The following is a 25,072-nucleotide window of genomic DNA, read 5'->3' on the forward strand; positions in this document are numbered from 1 at the left end:
TATTGCCTCTAGGGCATATTTCCTTCAATTTTGTAGTTCTAAGTATCCTTACTTTTATGTCTTTTCCCTGTGCAAATCCCTGGTTGTCATCAATCCACCAAAAGGGGGGAGATTGTTAAGGCATATCTCTCTCGATGTAGTTTTGGTTATTGATGACAACATATTTGCGGACTAACCATGTGCTTTGAGCATTTCAGATATTCATCCTTTGGCTCGAGACGATCTCTTTTCCCCTCGGAGTGTGTTTCAAGACGGTGTAGCTCTTTCGTTTCTTGTTGGTGGACTAGTTTCGTAGGAGTCACCGTACTATCAAGAGGGGGTCCGCTTTGGTAAGGATAGGGTGGAATCATCACATATACTTTCGTTTCACACCCTCTCGGCCTTTCCGCGTCGTTGGAGGTTTGATTCCCTGCTGATTTGGGCAGTCTTTGGCCCCAGCGGTAGTACCGCGGTGTCCAGCGGTAGTATCGCTTGAGGGTCCTCAGCGGCAGTGCCGCTATGGTACCGGGCCACTACCGCCTCGACTCGAGGGGGGCACTTCTCGTGTCGGGTTGAGCGGCACTTGCAGCGGTAGTAGGTGCGGTAGTACCTCTCGAGAGCGGTAGTACCGCCCTGCCACCGCGGCAGTACCGTGCGGGGCCTGTCCGGCAGTACCGCGTTGGGCCAGTCCCTCCTCTATCTTCTAGCTCTCTCTGGCTGGGTGGTAGTACCGTAAGGGGGAGCGGTAGTGCCGCTGGTTCCAGCGGTAGTACCGCTGCCCCCTGCGGTAGTACGGCCCTCTGCGGGGTTTTTTAGTGGGGTAACGGTTGGATTGTTACCCCCACTATAAAAGGGGGTCCCCTTCTTCTTCGTTGACCTACCTCTTCCCCCAAAACCTCCATTATTGCTCCAAGCTCCATTTTCACCCGATCTCTCTCCCTAGCCAACCAAACTTGTTGATTTGCTCGGGATTAGTGGAGAAGACCCTGATCTACACTTCCACCAAGAGATATTTGATTCCCCCACTAATCCCTAGCGGATCTTGTTACTCTTGGGTGTTTGAGCACCCTAGATGGTTGAGATCACTACGGAGCCATAGTCCATTGTGGTGAAGATTCGTGGTGTTGTTGGGAGCCTCCGATTGAGTTGTGGAGTTTGGCCCGACCTTGTTTGTAAAGGTCCGGTCGCCGCCTCCAAGGGCACCAATAGTGGAATCACGGCATCTCGCATTGTGTGAGGGCGTGAGGAGAATACAGTAGCCCTAGTGGCTTCTTGGGGAGCATTGTGCCTCCACACCGCTCTAACGGAGACGTACTTCCCCTCAAAAGGAAGGAACTTCAGTAACACATCCTCGTCTTCACCGGGTCCACTCTTGGTTATCTCTTACCTTTACTTGTGCAAGCTTATTAGTGTTACTTCTCTTGCTTGCTTGTATGTTCGTTGTTGTTGCATCATATAGGTTGCTCACCTAGTTGCACATCTAGACAACCTACTTTGATGCAAAGTTTTAATTTGGTAAAGAAAAGCTAAAAATTGTTAGTTGCCTATTCACCCCCCCCCCCCTCTAGTCAACCATATCGACCCTTTCACCCATGCTGTCTCCTTGTTCTCTCATTGCGCCATACAGCTCCGCTTTGAACATGGGCGACTGCATCGCGAGCATCGCCTTGTGGGCAGGGAAATCCTCTCCTTGGACCATGAAGACCACGTCGGCGCCCACTTTCACCTTCAAGAGCTTCCCGAGATGCTCCGTGATGTCGGACGGCGGCACCTCCATGAACGGCTTCGCATCCTCGACGATGGTGATGACGCACTCAATGGTGAGGCGGTCGTGGCGGAGGTACGGCGGCGCCTCTACCTCGGCCCTCTTCTTGAAACCGTTGATGCCGGAGCGGCTCTTGCCGCCGTCGGCGGCACAGAAGTCGTGTGTCTTTGTCAAGGTATGCAGCGGCGAGGATCCCGTCACGTCCACCAGACTGAGCTTGAAGGACGCCCTCACCCTGGCGTCCCAGTCCTTGCTCTCTAAGCTGAGGTACACCGCCACGTAGTCTTTGTAAAAGTCCATGTCCCAGCTGATCCCGCCTGGGTAGAAGCAGAAAGTTTCTTCCTAACTCGAGCTCCACAGTACCTCTTATCTAGACTGTTGGTTTGCTTTGAGATTTGTGCACAAAAGGAGCATCAGCAGCAGTGTAGTTGTTCGCTGCAGTGCCATTAGCAGAACGTGTTGTCTTGTCTACATGGCTACAGCCTTCTGTCATATTCCTAGGAGCACTGCTGCAACAGTGAAAGAGAGAAAAGGAGTGGGGCAGCTAATAGAGAAGTGTGACACCCCTACGGCAAAAAGTGAAGACAGAGGTAGCAGGTGTGAGTGAGAAAAAAATCACTGAGAAATTTCTTTGAAAGAGAGAGAAGTGCCTACGTGGGAGTCTCGAAGAGACAGAAAAATTCTTTGCAAATTTGAAGAGACAAGTAGCGTGTGATAGAGAGAGAAGAATTTATTTTATAGAGAAGAGAGAGTGAAGCTCTGTGAGGATTTATTTTAAAATGAGGCTTTATTTATGAATGTGAGAGAGAACATATGAGAGAGAGAGCTTGCACATTTGGATGCAGATTCCATTTGCATGCGAGGAAAGAGAGAGTTTTTTGTGAGGAAAGATTCCTTCTTGTAAATAGTCATCCATCAAAGAGAGAGTGTTTTTTATTTGTACAGAACTGTAGCAATGGCAGTGCATAGTGGCAGACACTGTTGCCTTTCTTGCCGGTCTCTATCATGGGTCTCCATCCACTGTCAGGTTATTAAGCACTAAGCACCTGCCTAGCTGCTGATTTTTTAATCTATGCACACATCCAGATGCACCAGAGTTCAGATTGAACGGCTATGATAGGGGGTACCGTGTAGCTTGTCCAAAACCGCTCTCCGGTAGAAGTGAATCCTCCAGTCGTGGCCCCCGACGGCGAACACGGGCGACGTTACTCTGCGGCGGCGCCGTTCCCCGAGTCGCTCCCGGTACTGGCTGTACCCTGTGATCTCGAGCACGTGAGAGCCCTGCTGCACTTTGTCGCTCGAGGCCTCCAAGTCCGCGCGCCAGCCCTGCGCCGTGTTGGCGGCACGGCGGGTGGACGACGTGGAGCTCCCCATCGCTCGTCGTGCTCACGGCCGGGGTTGGGGGTGGGTTAATTTGTGCGTTTTTTGTAGGAAGGAAGGCAACGGCCGGGTTGGACTCCGATCGACTCCCGAGTGCACTTCACCACCATAGCCTTCCTGAAACTGGTACCCTTCCATTTTTGGCGCACGGATCTGATCAGAAACCGCAAAATCCTCGACCGTGCCCTCAACTCCTGCTAGCTGAACGTCGTTCGTTTTGGCAAGATTTTGTCTACAAGTTTGGCAAGTTTGTTGGTTTTCCATTGAAGATCCGGATTGCACATTGCAACTAGGCCTTTATCCCGCAAAAAAAAAAAAAAAACCTAGGCCTTTATCTGAAGAAAGTGCCTGTGTGGAATCCTTCGGATTCTCCAACCTCCCCTCAACCAATGTCCAAGGGTCCAAAGTGCACATATCAAAAGTGCTGAACATGGCTGAAGCTGCAGTAGAGAAATCCATCTCCCTGCTGCGACGATGCATGGTCGCGTGCACCTCTGAATCAGGTTCAGGTGTCCATGCTTTGTTTCAGGTTCAGGCCTTGCCCAATTTACATTCAGGTTCAGCTGTCCATGCTTTGTATGTCTTTAACTCTACCGCTTCGGTGTTTCCTAATTCTCAACTTCTCTCAGGCCGGGTCACAAGGGGGCTGCAACTATGAACATCTCTCTTAGTATGGTCCCTGGAATTCCATCTACACCGTATGATCTGATCGACAAGGGCTGGCAGTATATATGTGACAACAAGCATGGATTCAGCGAGTAGGTGACAAGGTAATGCGATTTCAGTGCTGCAACTCTGTTTTGCATGCAGATGGCATTCGGTTTCCCAACAAAATTTCGTCTATGATGCTCCAGATGTGGCAACAAATACAGAGTCTCACATTTTGATTTGGACGACGAAAGCCTGTGTTTACAAGTACAGTAATTAGATTCAACCATAGTACATGCATGACAGAAACATAGGAAAGCAAGAGCACTATTTGACTTGATCATTCAATGCAAGTAGACCTCGAATACTTCATTTCACCATTAATTCATGCAAGAGCAGATTGCAAAGTGCCAGGACAGAAACTAATACAAGAGCAACGTACTAGCAGCATCTTTCAGGGTTCTAGATTACAGAAGCAACATTTAACTAGGATGAAACTTCATATCCAAGAAACTAGCTAAGACTCGAACCAAACTTTGAACTCCCAGTTAATCCAGCTATGGCATGTCTCCCAGGGTCAAGTTTCCAATGCTTCAGTGGTAGCGCAGCTTCTCCTTGGGCCTGATCTCATTGCTGTGGCCGCACTTCTTCTTGCGGCAGTTGGCAGACCTGAGGGGCAGGCGTGCATAGCACCTGCAACGCAAATCATGGACAAGTTAGGATATACTCTTCTACTTGATAAAAACTACCTAGTTTCCTGTGGATCAAAAGCACACAGAGATTTGATCTACATAGGCATCAATCTCCATCAAACAGACCACGCACAAAGAAATATTTCAATTCACAAGCTTGTGCCATGCATAGACGACATCTAGATACAAACATGTAAACAACTGCATATTGATGAATCATGAAAGAACTAGTCCATCTACACCTCAACTAGTACTTGATGAAAAGTGTGCTAATAAGCTAATTCCCTGGATCCAAATTAAACATTTAAACATCACAGAGACATGATGTACATATGCATCAATCCCCATCAAACAGACCACAACAGAAACATCACAATTCCCAAGTTCCTATCATGCCTAGACATGCATCCATTTCATTGATCCATATATAAACAAACATGCATGTGAAAGCACCATAAATGGATGAATCGTGAAAGAAACAGTCCATCTACACCTCAACTAGTACTTGATCAAAAGTGTGCTAATAAGCTAGTTCCAACCACACAGAGATACAATATAAATATGCATCCATACCCATCGAACAGATCACAAAAGAAACATTGCATTTCACAAACTTTTGTCATGCATAGATCATCAAGATACAAACATGTAAACAACTGCATGCATATCGATGAATCTTGAAAGAAATAGTCAATCTACACCTCAAGAGTATGCTAATAAGCTAGTGTAGTTCCCTCGTTCCAAACCACACAGAGATATGATCTGCATATGCATTGTTCCCCATCGGACAGACAACAGAAGCATCAGAATGCCCAAACTTGTGTCACGCATAGACATCCATATACAAACATGCATGTAACAGCAGAATATCTGCATATATCGATGAATCATGAAAGAAATAGCCCATCTATACGCCTCAACTAGTACTTGATAAAAAGTATGCTAATAAACTAGTTCTTGCATCCAAGCCACACAGGGATATGATCTACATATGCATTGATCCCCATCGGACAGACCACAAAAGAAACATTTAAACTCACAAGCTTCTGTCATGCATAAGACATCCAGATACAAAGATGCCTGTAACAGCAGCATATATCGATGAATCGTGGAAGAAACAGTATGTACTCTACACCTATCGTAGTATCCCTTCATAAAAAGCATGCCAATGAGCTAGCCTAGCTAGTTCCAAACCACGGAGATATGATCTACATATGCATCGATCCCCATTGAACAGACAACAATAGAAACATTGCATCACAAGCCGCTATCATTCATAGGCAGCATCCAGACCACAATAGAAACATCTCAATTCACAAGCTTCAACCATTCATAGGCATCCAGAGTTCCAGACCAAAAGGCAAATCGATGTATATAGTGAAAGAAATTGTCCAAGGAATAGCACATACTTGCGGCAAACAAGCCTGTGCTGCCTGTACTTGAGCGCGAGGGCGAGCAGGTTAGGCTCCATCTTGGGCGGGTAGCAGGAGCCCTTGTCCCCGCCGGCGAGGCCCAGCACGAGGTGAAGCGTGGACTCCCTCTGGACGTTGTAGTCGGCCAGGGTGCGGCCGTCGCCAAGCAGCTTCCCGGCGAAGATGAGGCGCTGCTGGTCCGGCAGGATACCTGCGATCATCGAAGCCAACACAGCGTCCACGGTTAGCCTCGCACCACAAGACGGCCACAGATTCAGGATAAAAATTGGCCCCTTTTTCGCGCCGCGGTTGTCTAGCGAATCAAACCGTATGTAGATCGAGGAGGCGCGCGTGGTAAAATCAAGCAAGAAGGCGCAGCAAGGCGGGCATTTCGAGCAACGGCGCAGCACGCGGATGCGAGGAAAGGCGCTACCGACGCCGGTGAAGGCGGCCGGAGTCCGTTGTGGGAGGAGGCGGAGGGGCGTACCTTCCTTGTCGTGGATCTTGGCCTTGAGGCTGTCGACGGCGCCGCCGCTCTCCGCCTCAACCGTGATGGTCTTCCCCGTCAGCGTCTTCACGAAGATCTGCATCCTTGCCGCCGGTTGCCGCTCTCCTCTCCTCTCCCGTCGCCGGATGGTGGTGGACTGGACTGGTGAGAATGGGAGCGCCGCGGACGTGGGTGCGGTTATATAGCTAGGGAGCGGCCGAGTGGGTGGGAGGAGGAAACGGAGCCGCCAAGGAACCGCCGACCGAAGCCCTAGCGGAGTGAGGGCCGCGAAGGCCGGCGCTCGGTCGGAGGAGAGCAGCGCGGTCACTCTCTACATACGTAGTAGCCCATTTAAGGCCCAACGTCTAAGCACGCTTTCATTATTTCCAAACCTGAGCAACTGAAGTGTTAAAAGTAAGATCGTCTGACTCTTGTGGAAATTATTTCGCATTTATGCATTCCAAACAGGGCTCCTACATTCGCAGCATCTATTTATTGTCGAAAAACTGCTAATTAGAGTCACATAAAAAATTAAAAATGATAATTAGTGGCACAAAAAAAATTAAAAGTTACAAATGGTGGCTTAGTTATGTCGAAACAGGGTAACTTGTTCCCCGCAAAAAAAATAGGGTAACTTGCGACAAAATTTCGTAAATCTGTAAAGTTGTGTCAAAAGAAACATTTGATCATGGTAAATAGCATTAACTCTTTATATGCACAAAGTTGAAGATAATGTAGTTGAGTTCCAAATATTTTTTTGACAATTTGAACGTCAATTGGTTCGTCATAACGCCGGTGCCGCCGCCGATCTGCCCACCTCCAATGACCTCTGGAACGTGGAGGTGCGCAGGATCTCAGGCCCCCACCGGCGGGAGGGATCTCGTTCTCGTTTTTGTTAGGTTCAACGTCTTGGTTGGGGCTATGTGGCGGTGGCGATGTCCCTCGGTACGAATAATGTCTTCCCACGTCCTATCCTCGCCCCGATGGTGAGAAGGAGGATGTGGAAGTGTATCTCCGTCGGATCTCGCGGGATTCGGTCGTGCTGGTCTTCAATGAATCTATTTGGATCCAGTTTTTGTTCGTCTTCGTTCCTTTGGTTACAAGTCTGATCTTTCCAATCTACAACTATTTTCATTGGCAATAGTTACTGCTTTGGTGCATTGGTTCGTTGGGCCTTAGCATGACGATTTTCCAACTGTCTACTACAATAAGGTTTGCCCGACTCCGGTGAGAGAGGGGCGATGACGGCGGCGCATCTTTGGCTCGCTCCAGTGCTTGTAGTCGTTGCTAGGTGGTTCGTGGACCTGGTTGTAATTTTTATTACCTCTAGTGTTCTCTGTACTGCCATGATTGATAAATAGATTAGAATTTTCTCTCATAAAAAAATTGATTCATCATTCAAAGTATCTTGGTGGCTTGAATATTCCAAAAAGAAATTCTTACCATGGCACCTATCTCCACCTCTAGAGCCTCATCTCGCTGCAACCGCCCCCACTCCCCCCACCCCACCACCCAGCACCTATTGTCGCCTTTTGAGCCTCATCCTACTGTTGTCACCTCCCACCACAAGCTAGGGCTCATCAGCGAAGTCAGGGCACTGGAACACTGCCACCTCCAGAGCCTCCACCCTCCCCTGAGGCTTCCAGCCGCCTCCCGCGTTCATGTCGCACCAGTCGCCATCGTCTCCACAGTTGAGCTTACGGCCTTTAGCGTAGACGGAACTGAGAATCGAGCCATGGCGCCTCTCTACCTCACATGTGCTTAATGGGTATATATAAAATTTTCATGATATATAAAAAATGTACTCCCTCCGTCCCAAAATTCTTGTCTTAAATTTATCTAGATACGGATGTATCTAACACTAAAATGTGAATAAATACTCCCTCCGTCCGTGAATAAGTGTACATCTAACTTTTGTTCTAAGTCAAAGTTTTAAAAAAATTTGACCAATTTTATAGAAAATAGTAGTAACATATATAACATCAAATTGATATATTATCAAAGTACATTTCAAAACGAATCTAGTGATAATAATTTGGTGCCATAAATGCTTTTACTTTTTTCCTAAAAAGCTGGTCAAAATTGTAAAACTTCGACTTAAGACAAAATCTAGATGTACACTTATTCATGGACGGAGGGAGTACATCCGTACGTAGAAAAATCGAAGACAAGAATTTTGGGACGGAGGGAGTACACTGTTAATGAAAAAAGTAGATATCAGATATGTTCAAAAAAATTAATCATAAATTTCCAAAGTGTTAACTGTGTGTATCAAAAATGTTCCTGGTGTATACAACAACAATGTGTATGGAAAAGTAGACTAAAAAATTACTCCATCCATCCTACAATATAATATTATTTTTGACACTATCATAGTGTAAAAAATGATCTTATATTTTGGGATGGAGGGATTAAGTTTTAAAAAAATGTTCATCATGTACTCAAAAAATATTGAACATGTATATAAATAATCTTCCTGGTGTATACGTAAAATGTACAAAGAAAAATGAAGAAGAAGAAAAATGAATGAAACACAAAAAACAAAGAAAAAATAAACCAGTAAAAACCATGAAAGAACTAACATCAAAGAAAAATGGAAAACCAAAGGAACCATGAAGAAACAAAGAAAACCAGCATAAACAGAAGAAAGATGTGAAACTGTACAGCGCTATCGATTGCGGCGCTAACTGCTAATTACCTTAAGGCCATGAAGAAAAGCGTCGAACCGAGGAAAAATGGTTGGACAAAGCCGCTTGAAGGCTTCGTGAAGTTAAATGTAGATGCATCATTCAGGGTACACTCCCTCCAGGGAGCTATTGGTGCTGTCCTACGGGATCATAAGGGTGGATTCGGCGTCCAATGAATAACTGGAGCATGTTGCAGATGCAGGGACGGCGGAAGCCTATGCACTTCGACATGGATTGCTACTGGCGCAACAACTGGGGATATGTAAGCTTGTGGTTGAGTCGGACTGTCTCGAGGTGATCAATACCATGCAGAACGGAGGCTTCACGGCTTCAGGCGCAGCGGCGATTTATTCGGATTGTTTGGTCCTCGCTATAGGATATACTTCGGTCACATTTGCTCATTGCCCTAGAGAGGCAAATTCTGTATCTCACGACCTAGCTAGGCTAGCAAGGTCGTCACCTTCACTGTGGGTCGAGGAACCGCCGGATTTTATTGTAAAAGGCTTGGTGGACGATGTAACAGTTATATGATTCAATAAAGTGATCAAAGTTTCAAAAAGATGTGAAACTGTACAGCGAGTGAGCGATCCATCATCTTCTCCGAGCGAGGCGGCGAATTGAAAAACCAAATGAAACGGTACGAAACAGTAATATGCTGGGGAAAAAGTTTCACGCGAGACTGGCTAAATTTTGAAAGAAAAAATAGAAAAGGAAAAATGGAAAAAAATGAAAAAGAGAAAAGAATGAAAACCAGAAGAAAAAATAAAGAAAAACTGGGTTATTATTTTCAAATTTGTGAATATTTTTGATTTAGCGACAATTTTTGTATTCGTGAACATATTTTTGAGATTAATGAAAAAATTCAAAGTCGTTAATGTTTTTAAAAGTTTGCAAACTCTTTTTAAATCAGTGAATATTTTTATATTTCATAATAAAGTCAAAACTAAAAGAATAAATGACATTTTATTTTGAAACGACATACCCGCAACACGAGCGTACGGCTAAAAGAAGACAAGCGAAGAAACTGATCAAAACCAGAGACGGGTTAAGCGATTGAAGGCGGGTTATTGGGCTGACCCATGTTGGTTATTCATGTGCGCCATAGCACCAATTTGGTGCTTCAAGCGTCGAATAGGAGCTCCCTATTATCCGCGCACCATTGACCATCTCCAGCAAGGAAAAAAAGTTATATGATACACACAAGTGATATGATAATTTTGAAAACGAGGCTATAGCGGAGCGCACCTGTGTGTCTTTCTGTTTAGTCCTTTTAAATTCTTATAATTATTATAGAGTGGCCTATTTCATTAGAATTTTCGAGAAACCAAACATGAGGTCCTACCTCAGGTTTTATCTTTGTGTCGACAATTCCTCAGCTTTCCCAACATGATATTCAAAGGGCAGTTTGTGGGTTTTTTCTGCAGTTTTAGTTCATGTAGGAATTCATATTATACATGATATCTTATCTCTGCGATTTTTCTATTCCTATGTTTTGAGCTTTTGTGTTTCAAACGTTGATGGTGCAATTTCTAGAAATGGGGCTAATGATGTCTTCTTTCGAGACTATGTGGACAACCATCTAGGTTCGTCGGTCCTAGTTTTCAAATTGTGTTTGATTTCCGACCAATCATCCAGTATATCGCCCAAGGGTCCAACTGTCGTCACACTAGTGTTATCAGAGGGATCAAGACATGGATGGCGGTCGATCTGCAAGAAGCATGACGTGCCAAATTCAGACATTAGAGGGCTCGATGGGGTGATATTTTATAGCGTCTGGCATATATATAGGCTCTATATATGGAAGGAGCGGAATGCTAGGGCTTGCAGGCCCGAATATAGCACGGTGGCAACAATGATCTACAAGACCAGGGAACTCATTAGGGAGTGGGCAATGTTCTTACATAGAGTTGTACATGATGATGGAAGTTGACCCTCTGATGGATAGCATGTAACCCTTTGGTAAAGCATAGCGTAAATGTAGTATGTTGATGTACTCTTTTTCACTCTTTTTAATAGAAATGACAGAGCTCCTGTCACTTTTTTCAGAAAGAAAATAAGAAGGACTTTGAGGAGGCCACTTGTGTATGTGAGGATATATAAGTTCACAATCTCATTCGCTATGCGTTATCGGCTAATGCTTAGTGAAGGTCGGCATTTTTTGGCCCCTTTGACCCCATGATGTAATCGGCGTAATTGTAATTTGTCAATATTTTTATCTAGTTTCCCCTCAAAAATAAATATTTTTTAGTAATAAATCGAGCAGATTGTTCTATAGAAGAAAATACTCTCGTCCCAAAATAAGTGACGTGGTTTTAGTTCAAATATTCGGCACTTGTACAATTGGAAATGGCTGTGACCCAGTTGATCAAAGAGAGTATCAGTTGTTGCCGGAGGAAGCAAAAGGCGTACGACGACTAGCTGCTGGAGACGCGGTGTGGAACGGAAGGCGGCGGCCGATATGACTTGCGCACGTAAGGTAACCCCGCCGACCGGGCCAACACTGCACGGCATGCACGCACGCACATGTTCACGGCCGGCACAATCGCACGCATGGCACTCGAAAAGTCATTACTACGTCTGGTTTCGCATGTCTGCAACGAGGAGGTAGATTGACGCTTCAGCCATTGACATGTCGTTGCTTCTGGGTGAGAGTAAAGATTAACAGGATTCACCTTACAAACGCATGCACGAACCTAAGAAATCTCGAACCCGAACATGCATGTGATGTGAGCCGTTTATCCGGCTGTGACACCCGTTCGTCGCCTATAAGTACGCCACCCGATCATACCATTGTTAACTCACCACAAGCTAGCTAGCTGCCCGCACTAAATCACTTACGCACAAGCAGAAGTCGACAAGAAGACGATGGGATCTCTCTCCGGCGTCCTAGCCTTTGCCGTCTTGGCGGCGCTCGCCGCCGGCGGCTTCTGCGCCTCAAACGTGCCACCCGGCCCCGACATCACGGCGGACTACAACCAGCCGTACCTTCCCGCCAAGGCCACCTGGTACGGCCTGCCCACCGGCTCCGGCCCCGAAGACAACGGTACGTGACGCGCGCACGCTCTGGCAGGCACAACACACGCTCTATCTATCATGTCAGTTTCACTTTCAACGTCAGTTTGTGTGTTGATCATGCCATGTGCGTACATGCATGCAGGCGGCGCGTGCGGGATCAAGGACGTGAACCTGGCTCCCTACAACGGCATGATCGCCTGCGGCAACCTCCCCATCTTCAAGGACGGCAAGGGCTGCGGCTCCTGCTTCCAGATCAGGTGCACCAACCATTCTGCCTGCTCCAAGAAGCCGGTGGGGGTGGTCATCACGGACATGAACTACGAGCTCCTCTCGCCCTACCGCTTCGACCTGTCCGGCAGGTCATTCGGCGCCATGGCCGAGCCGGGGAAGGAGCAGGAGCTCCGCAGCGCCGGCATGATCGACCTGCAGTTCAGGAGGGTGCGGTGCCAGTACGCGCCTGGCACCAAGATCGTCTTCCACGTGGAGAAGGGCTCCCACGCCAACTACCTCGCGGTGCTGGTCAAGTTCGTCGCCCATGAAGGCACCATCGTGCAGATGGAGATCAGGGAGAAGAAGTCCAAGCAGTGGAAGCCGATGGAGCACTCATGGGGGGCTATCTGGAGGGTGGACAGGGTCGAGCCGCTCGTGGGCCCCTTCTCCTTCCGCCTCACCACCGAGTCCGGCAGGAGGCGCATTGCGCACAAAGTTATCCCCGCCGGTTGGACGGCCGACACTACCTACAAGTCTGACGTCCAGTTCTAATCAAACCTATCACCAACACATTTCCTATTCAAGTTGTTTTTCATTCGCAATCCAGTTAAAATAAAGATGTATATATAGGTTGATGTAGTGGGTGCATGCATGCTTGTGTTTGTTCATTCAACCAAATGTAACCATTGCTCGGTGGCCTGAAAATATAACCATTGTTGATTATTTGGAACACTATCCTTCTTAATGTCCTTTGGAAAATTTGGGACTAAGATGAGCATAGCCCTTCGCTTCATCATCGACGACCTTACTCTATAGACACACCTGATGAAGAAGCCAGCAGAAAAAGCAGTCGTCTCTTTATGGCGATCATACTTACCTTCACGCTTACACGTCCTCTTGTATGCTTGTGATTGTTACAAAATAACAGATCACACGCTTTGCCTCCACCATCCAGTCGAGACTGTGGGCCCCGCGCCTCGCCGGCATACAAACATAATTTATACCGTATATGTACGCCCAAATCAAGTTCTAACACCCGTTCAATGTATATCACAAATTTTAGGACTAAAATAACTTTTCTAGCCACGTTTAAGAATGAGTGGTATAATTGACTCAAACAAAAATGGTGTAAGTTCATATTTTCCCTAGCTGCTTCTTCCTCCTACCACCTTTATTTCATCTTCATCTTGCCATGTCGTCCGAGCCCCCCGCAACCGATGGTGCAACGTCCTCCCAAGCCTCTGTCCCCCCACGAACCCTCTAAGCCTGACCTCTTCTCCGGAGCTGGCTAGCCCTTCGCGCCCACCACCCACGCCATCAACCTTCGACTCTCCTGCAGAGGCAACGGCACAATCAGCTGCATCATCCTTGGATCTAGGTCGCTCCGGGCTCGGCGACGTCGTGGCCAATGGTGTCACTCCCATCTTCTTCAACGAGTCAAATTAACTAATGCAAGTTGCATTTTCAGGCAAATATGCAAATAGAAACCGCAGTAAAATTTGGGTCACATCGTGATTGTTTGGCAATCATTTAGACGAAGGTTCATAATAACAAGGTTTTTTTAGAGAAAAAAACTCGTAAACAACAAGTTCAAAGAGGAGTATCAAAAATTACTTGTAAAAGTAGCTAAAGACTTCCCGAATAAAAAAAAAAGCCAAAATCACCCTGCCCTGTTTCGATCAGAAATCCGCGCTCAGGTCAGGTCGTGCTTGATCTGTTTAAGCTGCTGGCTCCATGGCTGCTGGCTGCCGCCGCGCTTCCTGCTTTGCTTCCGCGACGCCTCCACCATCTCCTCCATCTTGGGGGTCAGGTAGGCCCGAGCATTGGTGTTGGTGCTCGTGGACGCCGACGCGCGCTGCCGCGCGTGCGAGCTCATGCCGGCCAGCAGCCGCGAGCGCCCCGTCTTCTGGTACTCCCGCAGGCTGCCCACGCGCGCGCTCAGGTCGCGCAGCTCCTCCTTGATCGCCTCGCACGTCGGGTCGCCGGCCGCCCCCGGCGCCGACCGCTCCACGGCCTTCAGCCGGGAATCCAGGATCCGGGCGGCGCCGGCGTGCTATCCCCCCTCGGCGGCCGCCCGTGCGGCCGCGATGTCCTGCGTCGCGGCAAGCCGGACGCGCTCCCGCTCCACGTCAATGGACGGAGGGGGCGTTCCGGTCAGCTGCTCCAGCTCCAACAGCCTCTGGATCACCGCGGCCGGTGCGGCCGCGTGGGCCGCCTGCCCTGTCGCGGCGACCTTGTAGGCGCAGCTCAACTTGACCAGGCGGGTGACCGACTCCACGGGCCGGGCTCTCGGCACGTGCACGAGCACCAAGAAGCGCCTCTCCTCGTCGTCGTAGAGCTCGCCCACGTCGATGGAGGCGGCACGGCCATCGGCGCCCACGTGGTTGCCGTAGCTGCCGGACTTGATCTCCTGGACGCGCACGCCCCGGTGCAGGCACGTCACGGCGATGCGCGCCTCCTGCACGGCGACCGAGAGGAGCCCGCCGATGCACTGCGCGAACGAGTCCTGGATCGCCGCCTGGTTCTCGATGAAGGAGAAGGTGCCGCCCGTCGCCTCCGCGATGGTGTGCATGGCCAGGGCGTCGTTGTCGGCGCCGAAACCGAACGCGTGGATCGGCCCGGGCCGGGTGCCGGCGAGCGTGAACAAAGGCGGCACGAGCGTCATGTAATCCTGCGCGGTGCGATTGGGGGGCGGCATGAACAATGTCCTGCCGTTCAGATAGGTGCCTGTGCCTCCAGGCCTGAGGAACGTGTCCCCGCCGTCGGAGAGAAGGATCATGCTGGCGACGACGTTCTTGTACCGGCGTCCGGCGAGAATCTGGGCGCCCACGCGGAGGCCCTCGCCGATGTTGGTGCCCGTCCATCGGACGACCATGCCCTCCACTGCGAGCTTGGCCCGGGCCTTGCCCGCGACCGTCATGCGCGTGAGAGGGATCAGCCGGGTCGCCTCCCCGGAGAAGGACACCATGGAGAGGCGGTCGTCGGGGCCGAGCTGGTCGACCACGAACCCCATGGCCTGCTTCAGCAGCTCCATCTTCTGGCCGTCCATGCTGCCGCTGACGTCGAGCACGGTGACGAGGTCGAGCGGCGCGCGCGCCACGTCGGCCGGCGCCCTGACGTGCACGAGCACCGCGAACTTGTCCCGGGACGCGCCCCTCCCGAGGGCCGGGAACTCGCACTGCGTCTTGAGGACCAACCCGCCGTCGACTGCCGGCGCCTGCGCCTGCGCCGCGGCGGCAGCAGGATGCTCCAGCGGCTCGTCGTCTTGGTACGCGCCGACCTGGGCCTGGGCGTACGGTGTCCGCGGCGGCGCAGCGAGATGGAGTGACGTCGCTTGGCGGAAATGGCTGGCCCCGGCGATCCGGCCGATCAGAGGCCCCAACGGCTCGTCGTCTTGGTACAAGCCAGCCAGCTGGGCCTGCGGAGTCGTCGGCGGCGCGGCGAGACGGGGAACCTTCTTCCTGCCCGACATGTCGCTCGCCTCGGCGTCCGTGCTAGGGTTGTGGGAATGGATCGGCTTATGTATGTTTGGCCCAGCCGCCCGAGGTACGTATATACGGAAAGAACAGATTTGCTATTTCACATCTAGATGTGAAATAGAAACGTCAAATTGTATGATCTTCCCATGCATGCATGCAGGAACTACCCTAAACGTTTCCCTTCGGGGAACTGTTTAACCTGAAAGTCGAGCGCATTTGATTGCCTGATATCAAATTTGGCTAGTTAGCATGCATAATACTAACTATGATACTCACATTACAACCAGCCTTAAGCTATTATCCTTATCCATGCAGTGAAGTTACTACAAATATATAGTGTCCAAAACATGCAAACAACTGTTTTTACATATTGAAATTGAAATACAACGAATCATTTTTGGAATATAAAAATCATCAAATCACCATGCTCCCTAATTTTGAAGCTTTCCCATTTAATTGGGCCATTCAATTTTAGATTTGATTCACGATTTTGATCAGGTTAACTATTTTTAATTCATTATGCTTCCTAATTTTGGATCTCTCCCCTTCAAGTGAGGCGTTCAACTTTAGATTTAGTTCCTGACTTTGACCGGGTCAACTATTTCTCAACCAGCTCTCTCATGCACTATAGATATCTGATTTTGGATTTGATTCACTATTTTGACTGGGTCGATTTCTCAATTAGTCGGGAACAACCAACTTGTAAAAACAGAGCAGTCTGTGCATCCTCTCACCATCAAAAAATAAAGCGTCAACATGTGACATTGTAGCACCAATATAGTATATACAATCGTCAACGCAACAAATTTCTCACATAAGTATTGGTTGATTAGCAGATATCACAGAATCACACCGCCAAGAACCACCAAAACACCACGTCATAAGAAAAAGAAAACACACTTCATCATCTTCCCTAGTTCCCCACGCGCCACCAGTTTTTATCTTTTTGAAATCCCAACAACACCAACAGCGAACAAAGCGTGTCCAACCCTTCTAGTACATTATTATGTATACATTTCATTAAAATCCTAGATTCTAGGTATTTCAAGCTTTTGGACCATTGTCTTGCACACACTTTCGTCTACTTCCACTACAAGTAACATTGCACTTGACAATCTTGTAATCAAATTCTGTCTTGGCAGAAATCATAAATATCCCCCGCAAAAAAATCATAAATATCATAGTGGTAGATGGATTAACGTTTTCACTGAGTAAGTGCAAGCACACCGCTCTTGATTTCACGGATAGAAGTGACTGTCTGTGAAGATGACAAGTATATTCTTCTGCTCTGCAATCTCACTTGACCAAACAACACTTGTGTCAAATACCTTGATCTCAAGTTGTCTCTTGTTTTCTTATGGCGTCCATCGATACGGGCGATCTCAAGTGTCTGTTGCTAAGTGGTGCTCGTCTATATAGTTTAACATAAAATGGTGCTCCTGGTCAAGTTTATGCAGACAAGATGAATTGTGTTGGTTGCAGTGCTTGCGTGTGCGCTGTTGTGATTTTGTGACATGGAAATGATGCTACACGCTCCACATCTTAACAAATTTGAGTTTGATGACTATCTAACACAAATTGTGCTCAGTGAATGTTTGACATTGTCATAGGCAACCTTTGTGTCAAACATGAGAGCGACTGGCTTTTATCATTGGAGAGATCATTGGTAGTATGGAGGAGAGGGATTCTTGCATTGCTCATACTCATCAGAATTGTAATATGGTTAGTCACGCCTTGGCTAATTTTTGTAGGGTGCAACGCCGAACTATGGTTTGGCTATGCTTGGGGCCGGATGAGGTCATGGAGCTTGCAAGTCTAGAGAGTAGAATTTGATTTGAGTAATGCAAGAATTATTTCGCAAAAAAAAGAGCCATCAGGTTTTATGATTATGGTTTCGACTTCTTCACCGTGTGCAAAAACTATTTCTAGTTGCTGGGCGACAAGCCTTATAAGCTATCAAACAAACAAAAAGAACTATTTTTACTTTTAAATGTTGATCAGGTTTGCTCTATAAAGAAATGCTTCCTTTTATAAAATTTTCTATCACAAATATTGCATCTCAAATAGATTACTCCGGCCGATCTGAATTAAATGACGCAACCTCCATATATACATTGTATAGAGGTTGCGTCATTTAATTCGGATCAGATGGAGTATTATTTTTGCGTTTGTTCCAGGTGCTATGATTCACTAGAAACCAGACTAATCTGAGGCATCTGAACATGGACCTTGAGATCATGTTCAATCCATGTGCTGGTAGTTAGGTTATGGGGTTTGTTGAGGTTTCACCCTCCTGCCATGAGGACAGCAAAGGCCTCTACCATCACCTAAGGAGTGTTCCCATGTCAGGATTGCTACCGTGCTTAAACGTATGGTAGTAGATTCAGTGGCATATGGTGACCCTCATCGTACAGATGATATCTATTCAGTCAGCAAGGCCGGTAGTACCGACGGTGGAGTTGGTACCATGTCCATAAGAATAGGAAGTTTGCGGAGAAAAATCGTGGCAGAGGAGTTTTGTCATATCGTCACCATTTTGTGAATTACAATGCTAGGGCTGGAAATCTTGTCTATATATGTCGATGGATGTGCACTGTGGAAAATGGATCGCATTTTTTTCTTTCCATCCTAAGGCTTTCTGAAGCTTCGAAAGAATCACTCACAAGGGATGCATGCATGCAACGGCGGAGCTTCGTGGGGGCGAACCTGGGCCATCGCCCCCCCACCCCCCCAGCAAAAATGATTTTTTTTTACTACCCCTATGTATACATACAGCCCACAGGCCCAACTGCACAGGCCCGCTTATCAACTAGGCCTAGTCTACGATGCCTGGAGCCCTGGATGCAGCGACCAACTCCATACTCCAGAATCTTGATGAAATGAGATCAGATGATGGTTGGGAAGCCTTTTTTGATAGGGTTGTTGAGTTCTGTGTAAATCATTCCATTGATATTCCAGATCTGGGGGAAACTTACATTATGCGTGGTGGTCGTGCTCGTCGCCAACCAGACCGTTTTACTAAGGAACATTATTTCCGTGTGGAAGTATTTCGTGCAACACTTGATACTCAGCTACATGAATTAGAATTCAGGTTCAATGACAAGGTACTGGATCTTTTGACCACAAGTGCTACTCTAATCCCCAAAAATAAATTCAGATCTTTCAAAGCTGATGATATTTGCAAGTTGGTGAAGAAATATTATCCAGCAGATTTCACTCAACAGGAAATCTATGGATTGGAGCAACAGCTAAAACACTTTGTTGTGGACGCCTCCAATGATAAGGAGTTGAAAAATGTGTCAACCTTAACAAATCTTTGTCGATATCTCTTTGAGTCAGGGAGGCATTCTATCTACAATTTGGTTGATCGATTGTTGCGATTGCTTCTAACTCTTCCAGTTTCTACAGCAAATGCCGAGCGAGCTGTTAGAGTACGTAATGGGCCTAATGGCCTGGGCTGGCGGTATAGCCCGTTAATCTTAGGGTTAATTAGAGATAAGGATCGCTTGCTTAGGGGTCAAGTAAGCCTTGCTTGGGAGTCAAGTAAACCTCTTTATATAATGAGAGGAGATGTATCAATCTAATCAAGCAAGAATTAAGAAGGAAATCCCTTCCCTCTTGCCTGGCCGTGGGCAAAAAGGCCCCCGGCCGGCCCTCTCGCGCCCTCCTTCTAGAAGCGCCATAACAATTTGGTATCGGCTAGTTTCGGTTCGATCATGTCTTCACCGCCGCCCAACCCGTCTCTTCCGCTGCCGGTCACCTCGTCGTCTCCGACGACCACCACGACCGTCGCCCCGCTCCTGCCCGCGCCGGGATCCTCCGTCATGCCCGCCCCCGTCGTCCTCATCCCGAAGGAGGTGTCCGGGGTGCTGCGGGACCTAACACAGGCGGTCCAGGAGATCCACCTGTTCTTGGCCGGGTCCTACGAGCCGCACCCGGCTGCGCCGCCCATCACCGCCACCGTGCCGCCGTGGCTGCCGCTGCACCAGGCGGCCCCCGCCGTGCTCGTCGGGCTGCTGCAGCAGCCGCTGCAGCTGCCATCCACCGCCCCGTCCTGGCTGCCGTGGCAACCGCCGCACCAGGCGGCCTCCGCCGCGCTCGCCGGGCTGTTGCCGCAGCCGCTGCAGCTGCCATCCACCGCCACCACCGCCCCCGTCCTGGCTGCCATGGCAGCTGCCGCATCAGGTGGCCTCCACCGCGCTCACCGGGCCGCTGCAGCAGCTGCCATCCACCGCCACCACTGCCCCGCCCTGGCTGCAGTGGCAGCCACCGCTCCTGGCGACATCCTCTGCGCCCGGCGCTTCGCCGCAGCAGCCGCTGCAACTGCAGCAGCCATTGCCGGTCAGCTCCGGCCCCGCATCAACCGCGCCGACGGGAGTCCCGATCCACCAGATCAAGTCCCCGCCGTCGCCATCACCGCTTCCCCAGGGCGTCCCCATCCAGCAGATCAAGTTCCCGCCATCGCCGTCACCGCTTCCAGCTTGGATCACTACCCGCTATGTGTCGGCGGCGGTGAGGCTGCAGGCTGCTACACGCGGCCTCCTAGCGCATCGGCGTGTGCGGGAGTTGCGTGGTCTGCAGCTGCCGCTCCTCCCAGTTGCGCTTCGCTGCGCAAAGGACCTCGATCTCGTCTGCTGCGTCGGGGATCTTGGGCATGCTGTTTTCCCCACGGACAACGCCCTCAAAGTTCGCGACATCGGCGGTTGGGGAGGCACACCCCTCCTCGCCATTCTCCATTGACAGCCTTCCATTCTTCTATGTGCGGTGCCGACCAACAACCGTCCGGCAGGGAGAAGGCATGGTGTCACCGACAAGAGCACACCGCGTAGCACCACTGCATTCCGCCGCCGGCCGCCGCGAGGGCGCCTCTGCTGGTCGCTCTTGCGACCACTTCCAGGTGGCCATATACATGCACTCCTTTTGTCCAGATGGTGTCCATGGGATCCAGGTGGCTGTACACGTGCACGTCCGACGTGCGGATGGTATCCACTTTTTGTTAAGAGGTTCAAAATAAATCATCCCAGTCCATTTCAGGTTGAGGGTAATAAAACAAGCCGAGATGTAAAAGGCTTGTTTTCAGGTGTTAGGTCTGTGTTGCGTTGAGTCATGGTTATAAGTTGGTTAGGCTGCAGCTCGAGGACAAGCTGCATGTCCAGGTGGGGTGTAGCGTTAGAGTATGTAATGGGCCTAATGGCCTGGGCTGGCGGTATAGCCCGTTAATCTTAGGGTTAATTAGAGATAAGGGTCGCTTGCTTAAGGGTCAAGTAAGCCTTACTTGGGAGTCAAGTAAACCTCTTTATATAAAGAGAGGAGATGTATCAATCTAATCAAGCAAGAATTAAGAAGGAAATCCCTTCCCTCTTGCCCGGCCGTGGGCAAAAAGGCCCCCGGCCGGCCCTCTCGCGCCCTCCTTCTAGCAGCGCCATAACACGAGCATTCTCTACTTTGAAGATCATCAAGACAAGGCTACGTAATACTATGGAAGATGATTATCTAGCCAATAGCTTGCTAGTAAACATAGAGAGTGAAATTATGGAGAAGTACTGCTATGAAGATGTTCTTGTGCACTTTAAGGGTGTAAAGAAACGAAGGGCTGATCTGTAGTGAACTGGATCCTCCATGGTTAAATAGTATTTTGGGTATAGTTTCTTTTGTTCTGGAGCTGGTCAATAGTTAACTGAATGTTCCACGGTTAAATAGAACTTTGTAGTGAACCTAATTCTCTACTGATTAGAAATGTATTTTGTAAGCTAATCTGGAGAAGTTACTTGATATTTGCAACATCTAACTTGTTGAATACGTACAATTTCATATTTGTTTTTTTACAGCTTCGCCCTTCCAAAGATTTCTTTCAAGCTCCGCCACTGCATGCATGTACCACAAGCCAAATGATTGGAGACAGTAGTAGTATGTGCAACAAAATTCAGGAAAAATCCAGTGGTTTCTGCATTTTGATTGGAGCATGAGTTAACTGTGCTTTCTTTCTTACGTTTTCTTGTTTGTGAATTTGCTATCATGAACTGTCCATTATTATAGTATATGCGATACTCTTTCATTAATGAAATCGTGGAATTATTTATCTCGGTACATTCATAGCATCTCATGCATGGTCTGTGTTTGATGCTGTCAAGATTCAGTGTCTTCCTTGCTGCAAGTAATCTTTCATCAGTTCCTTGACAATACTACATTCTTGTCTGAACCAACAATGTCAGAGAAGCCACTCCTAGCTACAATAGAGATTTTAGTTACCCACTTTTAAGATACTTCCATTGCTTAAGAAACCTAAGAGAGATGCATTGCCGTTCAAATTACTTGCAACTTGAAACACTTTTTGCTTCTTGCAAAATGCTAGTGTAGAAAGGTTTGACGTGAGATAACCAGTTCGCATCCTACCAGTACTACTTAGTAGCATCTCAGCAGATACACTTGCAGTGCTGTCGACAGAGAATAATCCACAAAAAGAGGAAACTGCAACCATGTCAGATCAAAACAAAGACATCAATTCAGCAGGATTACAGGAAATAACAAAATGTTTATGTCTTATACAAGAGCCGATCTAAGACTGTCTAATAATCATAAATACTTGTAGGCTCATCATGTTATTTGGGAACCAGTCGATCTTTTTGCTTCTCCTTCCGACAGGATATTGATTTTCACTCTTCTTGCTTGTTCCTGCAGGTGAAGGGCTTATTTAGGAGAAAGGCTCCTCACTCTTTCACCTCGGGAACCGGCTGCAAAGCTCAAGAGCACTTTCTTCTTCTTCCTGAAAAAGGAACATCCTTTCACTTTCACGACGATCGACTTGAGGCCAATCGTGCTGGCGGATCGCCCCATGTGTTTCCCTGTTGCTTCACCGGCGCACCGAGCAAGACGAGACCGCCCTTTACGATCCTCCAAGCAGCCAGCAGAAGCCCCGGCCTTCCTGTTCTCCTTGACGTCCGTCACGGTCACAAAGGTCTTTTTCTCCTTGGGTGTGATGTGTAGAACATCCATCTTTACTCGCGGAGCCGCTGTCCACGTTATTTCCATGTTTAATCGGCCAGACCTGCTACCGCCGCCTGTGAAATCATTTTCAGCAAAGCGACGGTAAATGCTGTCATTCTGCTTCCGTGTTTGCATGAGGCGGCTCACCGGATCGCCGTTCGTAAGGCCCTGCAGTGAGTTCTGCCAAAGCACAAATTGAGACTCAACTATCAAGCACCAGATAACAAGATCCACTGCTTTGTTGATGTCTCAGCAAAACTTGAAAAAATGAACAAGACAAGGTGTGTGTATATAGTAATGCGTCTGTAAGATCACATAAGATTCAAAGCTATATGGAGTAGCATTTGTGGTTGCAAACAGCACTCGACTTGGTTTGGTAGGTTAGCTGTCAATGGCAAAGGGAAAGGGCCACCTTTAGAAGAGGTGGAACAGTAGCAAGAAACAAGGAAATGATGAAAAGAACACCTATGTTTTCTTCTCTTCTTCTATTTCCTAGCATTGTAGCGGAATCAGTATGAAGCATTGTGCCACTCAAGAGGTGGAACAGTAGCAAGAAACAAGGAAATGATGAAAAGAACACCTATGTTTTCTTCTCTTCTTCTATTTCCTAGCATTGTAGCGGAATCAGTATGAAGCATTGTGCCACTCAAGAGGCACGCACACACTTGCCTAACTCCTGAATTTATCTGCTTCAGTACAAATTCACTCTACCATCGTATTGCCACTTACAATTTCATTTAGACCAAGTTAGCTGGAAATGCATTGGAAGGGAGCGATGTTGATTAGAACGGGCAGCTGGTAAACGTACCTTGTCAGTCGACAGCAGCCGTTGGGTGCCTGGTGAGGCGACCGGTCGCAGGAGCGCTCGGCCAGCGAGCCCGAGTGCCCTCGCCGCCATCGCCGTCTGCTGGACGGAGGAGGATGAGGTCTGGTAGAGGCCGCTGGCGACGGCAGGGACGAAATCCTTGTCTTCCTATCCGAGCTATGAGGCACAGGGGAAGAAAAGAGTGATAAATATTTGTACAGATAAATGAAACAAATATTCAAATATGCAGCAACTTAATTTATTAATCGAGTGGGATCACTGGGCAGCTATATAAACAGAAGCAATGCTAAATAAGCAAAATAAACTAGCTCGTGAAACAATCTAAGTAAACGGGTGGCGAGCTGGGCACGTTATGGTTGATTTACAATATGAAAGTGACCAAATGGTGAGCTATGACAAATGAGTGTATAAACAACACAGTTTATATCTATAAACAAAGGTGTGTATGCACACCAAAACATCACAGTTTATCATACAGATACACACCAAAACAGTGGATTAATCTTATATGTGCATATACACATTCTTTAGCTGGGCAGGATACACTCAACAAGTTAGAAGTCCATCTCAGATTATATGTAAACTGCACAGAAATCACACAATATCTCTAACTTGCAGAAGAGAGACCTCTAAATGGCAATGACATTATTATCTGTAAAACTGCAAAATGCACACAGCCTTCCTTTACCTTGACGGAAAGCGGGCAGAGGTGGCGTCGGCGTCGAAGTGCTGCAGCTGTTAGGGCTCGGGGAAGAGGTGGATCGGGGGCGGCAGCGTCGTCGGCGTCTGTGGCGCGAAGGATCGGACCGGAGTTGGTCTGACGGCCTGACTGGGCTCGGCGGCGGGAGATACTAGGACGGAGCGGGGGCGTCGCTGCGCTCGGGGCTCGGCGGCGGTGGTTTCGGGGGGAGAGGGACCCGGATCCAATCGCCGGAGCAGGCGGCGGCCAGAGATCGGGGAGCGTGGCGGCGTTGAGCCAGGGAGTGAGGGTGAGAAGGGATTTGTTTAAGGCCCGGAGCCCTATCTTACTTAAGGCCGAGCGACCAGGCCGGCCCACTGCTGTTGTATGTAGTTCGTCCGTTTTTTCTCTCTGCGTGTGTGTTTTGTCCGGTTTTTCACTGTTTTGGGCCGGTTTCCTTCTGTTTGGGTTTTCGTGCGGATGGGGCAGTAGCAAGCAATGGCGGTAGAGGACTGGCGGCGTCGATCTGCAGGGATACCAATAGTGTTTAACAGGGAGTAATGCTAGACCCACGTAAACTTACGTGAGGTTTTTATGTAAAGGTTGATGTAGACAAAATCATTAATTAAAGAGTACTCGTTGCAAAGAGCACTTCACTTTTTCAGGTCGTGACAAGTGGTGTACATGCAGCGCGCCACTTGTCGCAACCTGGGAGTTTTGCCTTTTTTCGTAGATCTGTTTATTCAAAACGTTTTATCTCTTAAATCGTGCGTCCAAATCTTGAACCGTTTTTACCGTTGGATTTCTCGCGTCGAGATCTTCAAAACTA

The 25,072-nt window shown here is 48.3% G+C and overlaps 3 protein-coding genes across 3 annotated transcripts; 1 reads left to right on the plus strand and 2 right to left on the minus strand.

The window, feature by feature from the left end:
- Positions 1 to 4,115: 4,115 nt before the first annotated feature.
- Positions 4,116 to 6,561, minus strand: LOC119356468 (ubiquitin-like). The gene is made up of 3 exons (XM_037623424.1): positions 6,364 to 6,561; positions 5,874 to 6,087; positions 4,116 to 4,465 (listed from the first exon to the last, which is right to left on the minus strand). Exons 1-3 carry the CDS (start codon positions 6,464 to 6,466, stop codon positions 4,366 to 4,368), a joined length of 417 nt encoding a protein of 138 aa, XP_037479321.1. The 5' UTR covers positions 6,467 to 6,561; the 3' UTR covers positions 4,116 to 4,365.
- A 5,306-nt stretch (positions 6,562 to 11,867) lies between these two features.
- On the plus strand, positions 11,868 to 12,978 carry LOC119356467 (expansin-B9-like). The gene is made up of 2 exons (XM_037623423.1): positions 11,868 to 12,093; positions 12,208 to 12,978. The coding sequence occupies exons 1-2, from the start codon at positions 11,916 to 11,918 to the stop codon at positions 12,825 to 12,827; spliced, it is 798 nt and encodes a 265-aa protein (XP_037479320.1). The 5' UTR covers positions 11,868 to 11,915; the 3' UTR covers positions 12,828 to 12,978.
- Positions 12,979 to 22,202: 9,224 nt separating this feature from the next.
- On the minus strand, positions 22,203 to 24,560 carry LOC119356469. Its single transcript, XM_037623425.1, has 3 exons — positions 24,253 to 24,560; positions 23,547 to 23,720; positions 22,203 to 22,918 (listed from the first exon to the last, which is right to left on the minus strand). Exons 2-3 carry the CDS (start codon positions 23,634 to 23,636, stop codon positions 22,442 to 22,444), a joined length of 567 nt encoding a protein of 188 aa, XP_037479322.1. The 5' UTR covers positions 23,637 to 23,720; positions 24,253 to 24,560; the 3' UTR covers positions 22,203 to 22,441.
- Between the last annotated feature and the right edge of the window lie 512 nt (positions 24,561 to 25,072).

Source organism: Triticum dicoccoides, chromosome 2A (genome assembly GCF_002162155.2).
Source record: "Triticum dicoccoides isolate Atlit2015 ecotype Zavitan chromosome 2A, WEW_v2.0, whole genome shotgun sequence".
Lineage (NCBI taxonomy): Eukaryota > Viridiplantae > Streptophyta > Magnoliopsida > Poales > Poaceae > Triticum > Triticum dicoccoides.